Source organism: Corylus avellana, chromosome 3, assembly GCF_965113065.1.
Source record: "Corylus avellana chromosome 3, dhCorAvel1.hap1.2, whole genome shotgun sequence".
Taxonomy (NCBI): domain Eukaryota; kingdom Viridiplantae; phylum Streptophyta; class Magnoliopsida; order Fagales; family Betulaceae; genus Corylus; species Corylus avellana.
Window position 1 is genome coordinate 23,441,120 of NC_142492.1, and position 13,284 is coordinate 23,454,403.

Genomic DNA, 13,284 nt, shown 5'->3' on the forward strand with positions numbered 1-13,284 from the left:
AGCAAGTATATGTTTGAAAAATAAAATATAAGAAATATTATTTAAATGATATAGAGGAAGAATAGACTCAGCTTTCGAACTCATAATTTTGGCCTTAATATCATGTTAACTTATTAATTATCTAAAAATCTTAAATTAATTAAAAAAAAAAAATTTGTTGAATTTAATAAAATGTTACTGTTCCTTCATTGTATGGAAGTTAGACTTTAGAGATTACAAATTTCGAAAAACTGTTTATATTATTAGAGATAGCAAATATGAAAAAAAAAAAAAAAAAAAAAAAGAAGTAAAAAATCCGACCTGCCGGATTCGAACCAGCGACCTAAGGATGGCTTTCAGGAACTTTCCCACTACAGTCCTCCGCTCTACCAACTGAGCTAAGGTCGGTTGATGTCCTTTAGATTACTAAAAGAAATATTATACAATATTTTATCATTTCGATCTACTCCTTTTCCTTTGGGTTGTTAGGATAATTGGGAAAGTAAAATCAAATTCAAGTTGTAAAATCCTAGAAAAAAAAAAAAATGTTAGGCTTACAAATAATTTTTTTTTTATTTTTTTATTTTTAAAAAAAACTTTTACAACATGATGTGACACAATATAATTTGGTTTCTCAAAAATTGAATTTATTTAATTTCTAATTATGTTGTGTCACATCATGTTGTAAAAGTTTTTTTGTAAAATTTGTTTATAAGCCTAGCATTCCTCAATCCTGGGCCATAGAATTAGAGGTTTCTAATTTTGGGTTTGGAATGGGTCTTTAGATCTATTAATTTAGTTACTATTATACAATTTGATGACATGACAATAAAATAAAAATTAGCACTTGTAAAAAGAAAAAATCCAATAGCTAATTTTTATTGTTATATCATCTCAGTTGTATCACAGATTATTAAATTAGATTAGTCAATTTTTTAGCACAATTATAAAATTTTGACAAATAATTCTGCAGGGCACTATTTTCTTTATAGGATGAAAGATTTTTATTATTTTTATATTTTTTATAATTAGTTAGGAGAAATTATTTAATTGCAGTCTCTAATTTTTATTTATTTATTTATTTTTGTTTTATTCGAAGCAGAAGAAGGAGAAAAGAAAAATTACGAAGGTGGGTTTTAACCACGGTAGATCTACCGAAGAAAAAAAGGGAAGAAGACACAGCAATCTAACACAAGAGAGCTGAAGATTGGTTTACAAAAAAACTATTGGGCAAAGAATTGTGGTTAAAGATGAAGGTTGGTTGGCACATATTTCCATAAACAAGTTTGATGGCGTCAGTCCCCCAACACAACACAACACAACGCTAACGACACCACCTGCACCAAATAGTCGTTGATTTTCCATCTTTGATGTCTTTCAGTGATTAAACCAATAAGCTTGGTACCACAACTTTGGCCATTTTTGGTAAAGCACATAATAAACCTAAGAGAAGCTTTCTAATTCGAGAAGAGTAATGCTATTTATTGATTTACTTTTACAAGTGTTAAACCAATGACTAATTTTACTGCCATGCAGTCTAACTGTATGATGGTCGCATAATAAATTAATAATTTACTAAATAACATTATTTATCTAAGAATATTAATTGAACTTCTTACACGAGGCTAACAAGTAAGAATACTTGGATGCTTTGTTCACAACCTTTACATTACAATGGAGTGTACCACAAATGGGTTTTTAAGATTAAACAAAAACAAGATGGGAGTGTTGATCGGTATAACGCAATAAGAAATGCTACACTTCTCAAAAATTTTCTTTCAAAGTTGCTCTCCAAATGCTGTGTCACAATCCCATGCAATTTATTATTTTGAGAAATGTGTTACTATCTCATGAAATTGTGACACATCATTTGAGAAGCAAATTTGGAGAATTTTTTTTTTAGAAAGTGTAGCGTTCCTCTGAAACTTTTTAGTTTAGTTATATAACTTGCAATTATACAACTGGTTGTAGCACTTGCAGTTCAGTTTAATTGGAACATTCACCAACTTGATGGTTCTAAAGCATTTTTTAATGGACTTCTAGATGAGAAAGTGTACATGGAGTAGCTGCCTGGTTTAGTTCACAAAAGGTTGACAAATATTTAATGTGTTAAGCCTCACTTATTAAGGAAGAGTTTGAATCAATGGCTGAGGGGTGATGCTAAACATCACACCCGGCGTGTTGCACGCCGGGCTGATTTATTATTTTAAAATAATAAAATAATAAAATTTTATTAATTTAATTATTTAAAAAAAAAAAAAAAGAAAGAAGAAAGAAGCCTGGCGTGCATGAACAGTCATGCACGCCGGCGTTCTTAGAATCATGACCCATGTCTGAGTGGTTGTGTTAGAATATTAATTTAATAATTAAATCAACAATTTCCTATAAGTTTAAATTTTTGGGATAAGTGATGATTTAATATATTATCTTCTCCTCATACTTAAGGTTTGACAACGTAGGTGTCGTTGCCTTAACTTCCAACCTAGTGTTCTATGCTCATACCTATCACATCGGAGTTGATTTTTACTTTATTCGTGAATAGGTGAATAACAAAGATATAATGGTATAATATATCTCAACTGTGGATCAAACAATTGATATATTTACTAAGAGTTTGTTTGCGTTAAAAAGCTTAAAATGTACTTTTTAGTACATAAAAAGTTATGCCGAACAAAAATGAGTCAATTTGGTAAAAAGCGTAAAAAAACACTTTCTAAAAAGCAATTTCATACTTTTTTTAAAGACAATTTATATTTTTCAAGGCAATATTAAACAAGCTATAAGGAGTTGTGTGATTTCTATGTTAGAGACAAACTGAACGCCTTTGAGTTAGAAGTGGTGTTGTAATATCTATATTAACTTTGTAATCTTGGACTCCCAATATTAGGGGTGTCAATCCGGTCCTGATTCCCAAAACTAGGAACTGGAACCGGGGTACCCCGGTTATTGGTTTTGTGAAACTGGAACCGGGTAACCGGCCGGTTTTGGTTTGTACCTGGTTATCCGGACCGGGTAACCGATTTTTTTAAAAAATTGTATTTTGGGCTTATTTTAGGTATTGGGCCTAACCTCCCCCCCCCCCCCCCCCCCCCTTTTTTTTTTTTTTTTTTTTTTCATACAGTTGGCCAATTTTTTTAAAAAAATAATTTTTGTCCCACTAAGTTGGGTTTTGTTCCAAATAATTAAAAAAAAAAAAAAAAACTTAAAAAAGCTCAAAAATCCTAAGCCTATATGGGCCTTAAAAATAAAAATTCAATTTTTTAAAATGCCCTAAAAATCATTTTAAAAGCTTACCTAATAGGCTAATACATAATATATCTAAACAAACCAACAATAAAAAGAGATATCTCCTCACAACTACAAACCTAAAGAAAACATTTAAACAAACCAACAACCACAAGAACTACTCCCTTACTACAACAATTCAAAACCCAAAAAAAAAAAAAAAAAACAAGTATTTAAATAAACTACCAGCCAAAAGAAATACCCCTTGACAATAAAAATAGTTCATAAACATATTACAAACACAGTGAAACCTAAACTAAAAACTAAACTAAACATTAAAAAGTAAAAATAAAAGCAAAATAATAATAATAATAATAATAATATATGCACTCGCTTACCCAGTTATAACCGGGTGCCAAAAATCGGAACCAAAACCGGAATTGGGGTCCTCAATTTTTGGTTTTTTTTTTCAACCGGAACCGAAACCGATTTCTCGGTTTTTTAGTTCCCCGGTTTCCTGATAATTTTTTACACCCCTGCCTAATATGTTGAAAAACAGAGAGACTATATATTTCCAAGATTGGTGCATTTATCACGTGCCCTCTACCTAATCATTCTATTTCTGATTGATTTCTTTCGGATAGCTTGGTAACTAACCTTCTTATTCTGAAGTGGACTGGAGGGTCCCTACTGACTTCTCCTCCTCCAATTAAACCAGTCGATTTCTTTCAATCTATTTATGGTAGGATACTGCACAACAACTTGGAGCAGAGCATTGAAAGGGTGACTTCACTTTCAAGCAATGGCACCAGAAAATTTTAGAAATTTGTTCTTATGCAGTGGCTTTCATGTTCTTCTTCTTTTGGCTTTCTCCGGCATTGCTGCCTCTCAGACTATTGTCACCAAGCTACCTGGTTATGATGGTGATCTTCCCTTCAGTCTTGAAACAGGGTAAGCTTTTTTTTTTTCCTTTTGTTTTCAAATTGTATTATTAGTATTTCTTTGCCATGAAATCGATGAATGATGCTGACAACAATGGCGAAGGGATCTGTGCATGCATCAGATACGTGGGTGTAGGTGATTCCAACCACTCCCAACTGTTTTACTATTTCGTAGAATCTCAGAGGAGCCCTTCAGAAGACCCTCTCATGCTATGGCTTACTGGAGGCCCTGGCTGCTCTGTTCTCTCTGCCTTCTTTTATGAAAGCGGTACCTTTCTTTCTCGTTTTCCGTACTTATGTAAATTACCGTTTATTTTAAAAGTTCATAGTATTTTTTCTTAAGTATCGGTTAAAACTCTAAATTAATAAACAAGTCCAACACAAGATGAATATTCAAATTCAGAATCTTTACTCTAATAATATGTTAGTCTCAACATAAGTGTGCATGCCCATTTATGTAAAAATAGTAAAGAGTTTAACTTTGGTCCAGATGAGCCTTAAAACCTAACATTTACAGTATCCAATCAAAAGTTGACACATCAGCCAAAAAAAAAAAAAAAATGCACAAACTCAAGAAGAAACACAATACACTTGATTTTTTCTTTCTTCTTCTCTCTTTTTCACCGGATCATCTTCTCTCTTTCTCTAGTTCAGTGAAAATTTTCTTTCTTCCTCTTTCTCTCCCACTTTCTCTTCTTCTCTCTCTCCCACCGTGGATCACCTCTCTTCGGCGCCGGTTTCTGGCATTTAGGATGATAAAATCTCTAAAGGGTTAACTTTTCACCTCTAGATTTTAATTTTAAATTCAAAATCGAGTTTTGAGGCATTAGAAGCAGATTTTGAGGCAGATTCTTGGCGAATTTGAGGCAGGTCAGACCTGTGGGTCACGCCCCACTCCGTGGACCGTCAGTCTCTGGCATCGTGGTGTGGGTCTTCTTGGGTTTGCGGGTATTTCTCATTTTGATTTGGTGTGGGTGAGCTCATTTTTATTTTTTGCATGTTTGTTAAATGGATGATGTGACAAATGGTGATTGGGAGCTGTAAAAGGGGTGGTTTGCAGACCGACCGGACCATAGAAGCTCTCAATAAAAAAAAAGGACAACTTTTAAGTTTAAATTTTATGTTAAATCATAAGTCATAAAAATTACATGTTTATAAAATATTCTTAAAATAAAATTTTGCTTTCGAATTCGAAAGGTTCCCAATTTGCTATTATAAAAATAAAATAAAATAAAATAAATTCATGTGATATTAAGAGTAGACATGCCATATGGAGAGTAAAAAATTAAACATTTGATGGAAACACCGTATAAAAAAACCAGTATTAAATTTTTTTGAGAATGCCAAAAACCTCTCAAAAACCCATGTATGTTAAATTATTATTTATTAAAAAACACTTAAATTGATAAAAAAAAAGTTGACAAATTTAATAATCAAGTCGAATACTTTAACAAACACGTGCATGAAGACAGAGTACGACCTACAGTTGGACGTTGGTCCATTTTGAAGCCTCGAAACTGCGGCTAAAAAAAGTCGTAAGAGGAAAGTTAGTTAACAGCTACCGTTAAAACCCATAGCCGTTATTAGCAGAATGACGTTGACTTCTTGTTTATTTATTTATTTTTTATAATGAAGGTATTATTAATACAAACATTTACGAATTAATTTGCAGGTCCAGTGGGTTTTACTTATGTAGATTACAATGGTAGCTTACCATCCCTCCATTACAACCCATATACATGGACACTGGTGAGAAATCTCATATACCATGCCTAAATTCCTCGTGTATATTCCTTTGCTCCTTTCTATGCTCTTTTTGTTACGACTGTTGTTTTTCCGTTCATTTCTTAATTTTTGTCCAAAATATATTCTTGATTTGTTTTTTCTGCATTGTATTTCTGTCTTGAGTCGTTTGTTGAGGAACCCACTCCTTCTGGTTTTAAATCCTGTGTAATCATTTCTTATTTAATTAGAAAAAAAATATGTATAATTAATTAATTTTTGCAGGGCCTCAATATATTATATGTAGATGCACCAGTGGGCACTGGATTCTCTTACTCAACAACCCAAGAAGGCTACTATATTGATGACATTGAATCTGCATCACAGATTTACGAGTTTCTAAAGAAAGTATGTGGAAATCAGCACAGAAAAATGTGAAAATTAAATAGATTAGTGTTTCACATAAAAGGGTAAAAAATATTTATCTTTGTTGTTTAATTTGCAGTGGTTGATACAACACCCTCAGTATTTGGAGAATATACTCTACATTGGTGGTGATTCATATTCGGGCATTCCTCTTCCTATTATTGTTCAAAACATATTTGATGGTAAAGCATGAGAAATTCTTAATTAAAAGACATTATGATATGATTTCTTTGGTTTGAAAACTGAAATATTTTGAGCTTTGTTTTGTGTGCATGCAGGTAACTTAGATGAACCAGAGCCCTATTTGAATCTTAAGGTTTGATTTCTTATTCAACAACTTGACTAACGGTTCGTCTAAATTTACGATTTTAAAAAGTACGATTTGAGAACGTTAGTTCTAAAAACCCAATTAAACGTTTAATAAAATTATAGTTTAACCTTTAAAATCGTGTGTTTTAAAAAACGTACCCTCTTACCCGCGATTTAAAAACAGGCTTAGGAAACTGCAATTTCTTGATCTTACAACAACCCTGTGCTATTTGTTTTCTTGAGTAGGTTCTCTAAACATGATCCTCATTCAATTTATCAGGGATATGTGCTTGGAAACCCAAAGACAGATTCATATGTTGATGACAATTCAAGAGTCCCATTTGCCCACCGGTTGACCCTTATATCAGATGAACTCTATGAGGTATATATCTATATCTATATCTATATCTACACCTTCTTTAAGCTTGTATAAAATCACTTTAAATCAAGCAATGTTTTGTGCTTTTGTAGTCCGTGAAAGTAAGCTGCAATGGCGATTTTGTGAATGTAGACGACAACAACACAGCATGTGTGTCGGATATGCAAACCATTGATGAGGTCAAATCTTCTGCCAACTATTATACAATTATCATATAACTTGATGATGTGGTGGTGAAAATCAATCTCCGATCAATTGTATTCTATTAAGAAATATACGAATCAAGACGGTTTTTGAACTCTTTTCATAATACATGCATGCAGTTGATTCTTCAAATAAACCTTATGCAAGTTGTGGAGCCTAATTGCCAAACAGCAACTCCAAGATCAGGCAAAGAATATCTACAGAGAAGATATCTAGAAGAAAACATTGATGAGAGTCTCCTTTTGCAAACAGAACCTGCATATTGGTGTCGGGTAATAAATCCTCTGTTTTAATAAGATTATTTCATATATATAAAAAAAGAGTAATAATTAATTAACTGATAATTAATTAAGTAAATAATGCATGCACTTTCTTTCAGGAATATAATTATGTGCTCTCGGGCAACTGGGCTAACGATAAGAGCGTGCGGGAAGCCCTTAACGTTAGAAACGTATGTATTATTCTACCAACAATCACATAATTATGATACAAATTTTACCCAAAAATTTGAAAAAAATTTCAAATTATTAAAGAAAGTAATGATATTGTAAACAGGGAACAATTGGTGTTTGGAAAAGGTGCAATAGCAGCTTAGCTTATACAAAGACTGTTCTTAGTAGTGTTGAGTATCATAAGAATCTTAGTAACACAAACCTTCGAGCTCTTATATACAGGTGATTTCTTGCAACCCTCTTTCCAATTATCTTGTTTTTGTTTTTATTTATTTTTTCAAATTTGTTATTTTGTTTTACTATTGGTTATTTAGAAACATCCACTAAATAAAAGAACGATTTTTGTTTTTTTTGTTTTTTTTTTTTTACAGCGGTGATCATGACATGTCTGTTACCCATATTGGTACGCAAAATTGGATCCGTTCTCTAAATTTGACAATTTCCGACATTTGGCGAGCATGGTATGTGGATGGCCAAGTTGCTGGGTAAGTTTCATTTTGCTAATTTCTTGTAATTCGTTTTCGTGTGTCGAAGTATGGATTAAAGACTATATAGGTCAACAATAACCTGACCAGTTTAATTAAATGAGACAAAAACTTTTCAACCCTAACTTGTTAATTTCATGTCGGGTGTTGGGTTCGCGGGTTATATCGAAATATGGGTATAAAACTATATAGATCGAATATAACCTGACTTATTTAATTAAACGAGTTATACCCTTCAACCCTAACTTACTAATTTTATTACTCTCTTAATGCTATATTTATGTATGTTGCTGCAGATACACTGAGAAGTTTACAAATAATGATTTTACTCTGAATTATGCAACTGTAAAGGTAAAAAAGATTGATTTATTCTTATCCCAAAGTATTTTTGTTAGAAAATATTGAAGGATACTTATGAACTCAACTGTGCTTCACAGGGTGCTGGTCATGTTGCTCCAGAATACAAGGCTAAGGAGTGTTATGGCATGATAGATAGGTGGCTCGCTTATTACCCCTTGTAATCAATAGGGTATTTTCGAGATTAACTTTTGAGTATTATGTTGTATGCCAATAAGGACAAAACATTGACAATTCATAACTTGAAGCTCAAGGCCTCAACAACCTCGGTTAGTTTTGTTATTTGTTTGGAACCGATGCTGGAAACGGTCTTGTTATCTTCGACCTAGGGTTGCAGTTGAGCCGTGCTTTAGAATTTTTAAGATAGGCTTGTTTATGAAGATACTTGTTTGAGTTGAATTCGAGTTTGAGTCAAGTTGTAGAACATGTCTTTCTGTGTTCAAATTTAGCTCGTTGGAAGCTCTTGACTCGTTAAAAATGCCGTTTGAGATTAATTTTTGAGTATTATATTGTATGTCAATAAGGACAAAAACATTGATAATTTTGAGATTAATTTTTCATCTCTTGTTGTGCAAATCAAATAGGAAATAATAACTTAGAAACACCAAAAAAACCCAACTCACAAACACAATGCAGAAAAATAAATCAAGCATCCATAAGCAAGGCGCTAAAATTGTTAGGTGGAAAACCCTTCAATGTTAAGAAAAAATTACGGGACCCATCAATAATAATGAATTTACAATTGTTTTCTCTGGAACAATTTCTAAAGGCTACCAACACATTAAGAACACAAATATTTTTGGATTACAACATAAACTCATCACCCTAAGGTGGCATTTGGGCTAATTCTTAAAGGTTTGGTGGGTGAAAGATCCTAGAGTCAAATTCTAAAATGGAAAGGGCTTGAGATTATTTTCATACCACCAGCTTGGGTGTCGCTAGTGTTCTTGGTAGGACTAGATCAAGCTATGGTTCAATTAATTTGAGAGAGCATCTACGGTTTCTCACCGTCAAAGCCCCTCTTATTATTGGTTTTCAGTAGACAAATGGTACTATGATCATACCCTAATAGAGTAATTATTTTGGTCGCCCTTTCCTATCTTTCTGCTTGAAAAAAAAAAGAGATAAATCTAGGGAAAAAACCACTTTTGCTAACAAAGTATTGCAACTTTTTTACTTATACTATCGAATTTCAAAAAATGACATTTCTTTCTCAAACTATCATTCCGTTACAAAAAGGACTACTTTATTAGGTTAATTGTAGCATCAGAATTGATGCGAAAGTGATCACACGCATGTCAGGTGACTTATTTTATATTTTTCTTTTCAAAATGTCTTTAAATTCATTAATAAATAAATAAAAGAAAATAAAAACAAAACCCAAAAAATTATTATTATTTTTTTTAAAAAAAAATTAGGCTCCCTTTCTAGATTTTGGGGGGCTATCTCCATATATCGACTCGGTCACCTCCAAAATTCGAAAGGGGTGAATAGTTTGGCTACCCTTTACTCTGAAAAATTGCAGCGTAGGCAGCAGTCAGCACGTCAAACTTGGACACCATTTTGATCGGCATATGGAAGAAAATATATATATATATATAGAAACTGTTTAGCTTGTTTTCAGTAAAGCCCACTTTTTTTTTTTTTTTTTTTTTAGATTGAATAAATGGGGAAAACAGATTAAATTCCCCATTTTCCCTCTCACTTTTCGTCATTTTCCCGGGAAATAAATCTCTCTCTCTCTTACAGTTACGGGTTCATGTTCGTCCAATAGTCTGCAAGCAAAGAGCTGGGAGACTTGATCAAAAATGTCCGCCGCGGGAACTCTAATTCTGCAGCTTCTTCTTCGCGTCCTCATTCCTGAATGGTATGCCCATTCTCTCTTTCGGTTAATAGTTCAATGTGGGTATTCTTGATGTTTAAATTTTATAGATTTTTTTTTTTCCTAATTGGGTTCTCAAAAATGGTTCTTTTGTTTTTCTCTGGTTCTCTTGGCAGTTTGTGATGAACTTGATAGTGGGTATTCTTGATTTTCATAATGCTAGAGCTGTATATAGGATTTCACACTATGCAAGATGTCGTTTTTCTGATATAAGATGGTAAAATTATGAAAGACACTTGTGACTTATGCATTAACCGATAGATTTCAAAGTAATATTATTTAGTGGTCTTATTTATAGAATAGGCTTTCCTTTCAGTTTAGTGGATTCGAATCTAGAAAAGCCACATGAACCTTTTGCAAACTCAGCTTCATTTTTTTTTTTTTTCGGGGTTAGAAATTCAAGCATTGCTACCTTGTCGATCACAGAATTTTGTTTTCACCCATGTATGATCTCATGAAACATCTTAGCTTTTATAATGTTCCTATTAGAGTTAGATCGTTGAGCATGATGCTTTCACTATAATATGTGTTTGCAGTTCCTTTAAGATAATTAACAAGAGGGTCGTAGGTGAAAGAAGAAGGATGTTGTGCTCTTTGGAGCAGAACTTCTAACTCTAAGAATGAAAATTCTCTTTTGTTGTTCTTTATCTGAGATTTTGCTGAGACTTGCTATACCAACCGTAAATCTATGTAAAATAATATAGTTGGACCCTACCACGTGGTACATACACCCACTTTTCTTCTTCATCAAGCGGGGGATGGGAGAGAGAGGTAGGTGTCAGTTGTAACTTTACATCCAAGCAGAAATTGAATTTTGCTTGTGCAAAACAAAAACCATTTTACGCTTAATCATATATATTTTCCATGGACTCAAAAAATACTTAATGTTTACCATCATTTTCCGCCTGTACCAAACATCGAAAAATGAGAAAACCATTTTCTCACAAACGTTTTACGCCGAGACAAACACAATCTTAGATCAGTAATAGGTCACAAATCAAGATACTTGCCATGGATCTAAGGTCAATGAAATCCATTTTTGGGTATTCTTCTCTTGAATGTCTGAATGTTTACTTATGTCTTGACACTAATTAGAAACCTTGTATTTATCTCTAATTAATTTTATCTCATTCTTTCAATCACCTAAGGATGCTGAATTATGCATACTTGTACCGTGGCAACTGCTGTCTTGCTTTAATATTTCTCCGGTATCTCATTACAGTAGTTTTTGATCTAGATGGTCCTATAGTGCACCATTTTTCTTTATGAACCCTATCCTTAATGATATAGTTTAAGTCCATCAAAAGTTAGTTGCATGATTTATTCATTCAAAAGAACGTTAGAGAAACGCAAAAGTTTGAATCTTGGCAATATTCAGGTGCTTGGTCAAGGTCCACAGTTTCAAGTGGGCAGAAAGAAAAGGAACTTCATCTTTAAGGCTTGGGATTGAGTTAATCGACAAATCCCTGAGGTATTCAGACATTTGTTTTAAATGATCTTCGAGCCATATTTACTAGCACATTTTCATGTTTTCTATGTTATCCGGCCTTGATAATTTTGTTTTACCGTAGATTCTAATACCTTGACTTGTTAACCTCACTTCATGGATTCACTTCTCCTGGTGGAAGATAGTGTTTGATGTTAACTACTTTGAACAAGTGAATTTTTTTTCTTTCTAAGAAATGGGTTGGTAAGATGATATTATATATGTTACACAATTATTTGATATGATAAGGATGACTTAAATAGATTTTAAAGCTGTATTAGAATAAACCACGAGAAGAGTAAGAGATCATCTTGCCTTAGAAACCAAAAGAATAAAGAAAGGTATAAAAGGAGAAACACTTGGGACTTCTTTACTAAACGAGAGAGAGCCTAGGATCAATTGAAATTTAATAGCTTTCTTTTTCTCTTAAAATCTTGAAATTTAATATAAATTATAAATGAGGTATTAATGTCCCTTGGAGTCTTTCCTTCGAATATTGTTTGAGTGGCAAGTAGTACTCGGGCAATCTTAAATGTTTTGTACTTCAGACTGGTATAGTCTCTTTTTGTGTGTTGTTTCCATTACTGCTAAGAATCTATATTTTTGTAAACTAAATGAGTTTACATAATTGCATTCCAATATGAGTTAATTGTTCTGTTTCAGTTTAAATATATTATTTTTATTTTAATGTCATAACATATATGCTTATGGAGATATTCACTTTCACGTTTTTCTAAATTATTCTCTTCCCTTTCAAGAAAATAAATAAGATTCATGTTAAAGCTCATGCTCATCTCTAATATAAAATGAAGAATATTTTAAAACTCATGCTCATCTTTTATCAATATGTTAAAACTCCTGCTCATCTCTAATCATATCATATATCATATATAAAAGCCGAATCATTCTCAGAAGTGCCTTAATATTGCGACATGTGGCGTAAACCCTTTTTATTTTAATGCTAAACCGGTTTTTTAAGGTATAATTTGTGAACCGATTTTTTAAGAGTGAACCGGTTTTTACTTTAAAAAACCGGCTCATTAAATTAGTGTAATTATATTTGAAGAGTTTTCCATATATAAATTATTCAATAAATTAAATATTATTAATGTCAAAATCGAATAAGGAAACATATAATACAAATCAAATTATGTATTATTATGTTTAATCACTTTAATATGTATATAAGTTATAGTTGATTTGGTCTGTTGTTGATGACTGTATCTTTAGCTTCGGTTATATTTACTTCCGAGCTTTTTGCTCTGTTTGTATGAGCTTTAGGCTCGCGACTTTTATCAATGAATGAATATGCATGATATGTTTCAAAAAAAAAAAAAAAAAACATAATATTATATGTTATAGTTGAATTAGATGAATTAAATGATTGGATGTAGAAACAAAATAGAAAAAAATTTCATTGCATTATTTTTGTTTTTT

General features: G+C 32.3%; 1 protein-coding gene and 1 non-coding gene across 3 annotated transcripts; one reads left to right on the forward strand and one right to left on the reverse strand.

The window, feature by feature from the left end:
* Positions 1 to 294: 294 nt before the first annotated feature.
* TRNAY-GUA (transfer RNA tyrosine (anticodon GUA)) lies at positions 295 to 387 on the reverse strand. Its single transcript has 2 exons — positions 351 to 387; positions 295 to 330 (listed from the first exon to the last, which is right to left on the reverse strand). It is a non-coding gene; the product is annotated as a tRNA-Tyr (tRNA).
* A 3,576-nt stretch (positions 388 to 3,963) lies between these two features.
* On the forward strand, positions 3,964 to 8,726 carry LOC132175197 (serine carboxypeptidase-like 18). 2 transcript variants are annotated; one of them, XM_059587065.2, is made up of 14 exons: positions 3,964 to 4,155; positions 4,268 to 4,413; positions 5,818 to 5,894; positions 6,153 to 6,275; positions 6,373 to 6,475; positions 6,572 to 6,609; positions 6,883 to 6,984; positions 7,074 to 7,160; positions 7,305 to 7,457; positions 7,565 to 7,636; positions 7,741 to 7,859; positions 8,009 to 8,122; positions 8,419 to 8,473; positions 8,560 to 8,726. In XM_059587065.2, the coding sequence occupies exons 1-14, from the start codon at positions 4,007 to 4,009 to the stop codon at positions 8,641 to 8,643; spliced, it is 1,422 nt and encodes a 473-aa protein (XP_059443048.1). In that variant the 5' UTR covers positions 3,964 to 4,006; the 3' UTR covers positions 8,644 to 8,726. The 2 variants fall into 2 exon arrangements, with proteins under 2 accessions (XP_059443048.1, XP_088370197.1); XM_088514071.1 differs by having other exon boundaries at positions 4,071 to 4,155; positions 4,249 to 4,413.
* Positions 8,727 to 13,284: the final 4,558 nt, after the last annotated feature.

Bases quoted from the DNA above. Each gene is read 5' to 3' on its own strand.
- LOC132175197 (XM_059587065.2), top strand. From the start codon at position 4,007: ATGGCACCAGAAAATTTTAGAAATTTGTTCTTATGCAGTGGCTTTCAT. The intron at 4,414-5,817 runs GTACCTTTCTTT...ATTAATTTGCAG, and splicing joins TGCCTTCTTTTATGAAAGCG to GTCCAGTGGGTTTTACTTAT. The intron at 8,474-8,559 runs GTAAAAAAGATT...TGTGCTTCACAG, and splicing joins TGAATTATGCAACTGTAAAG to GGTGCTGGTCATGTTGCTCC.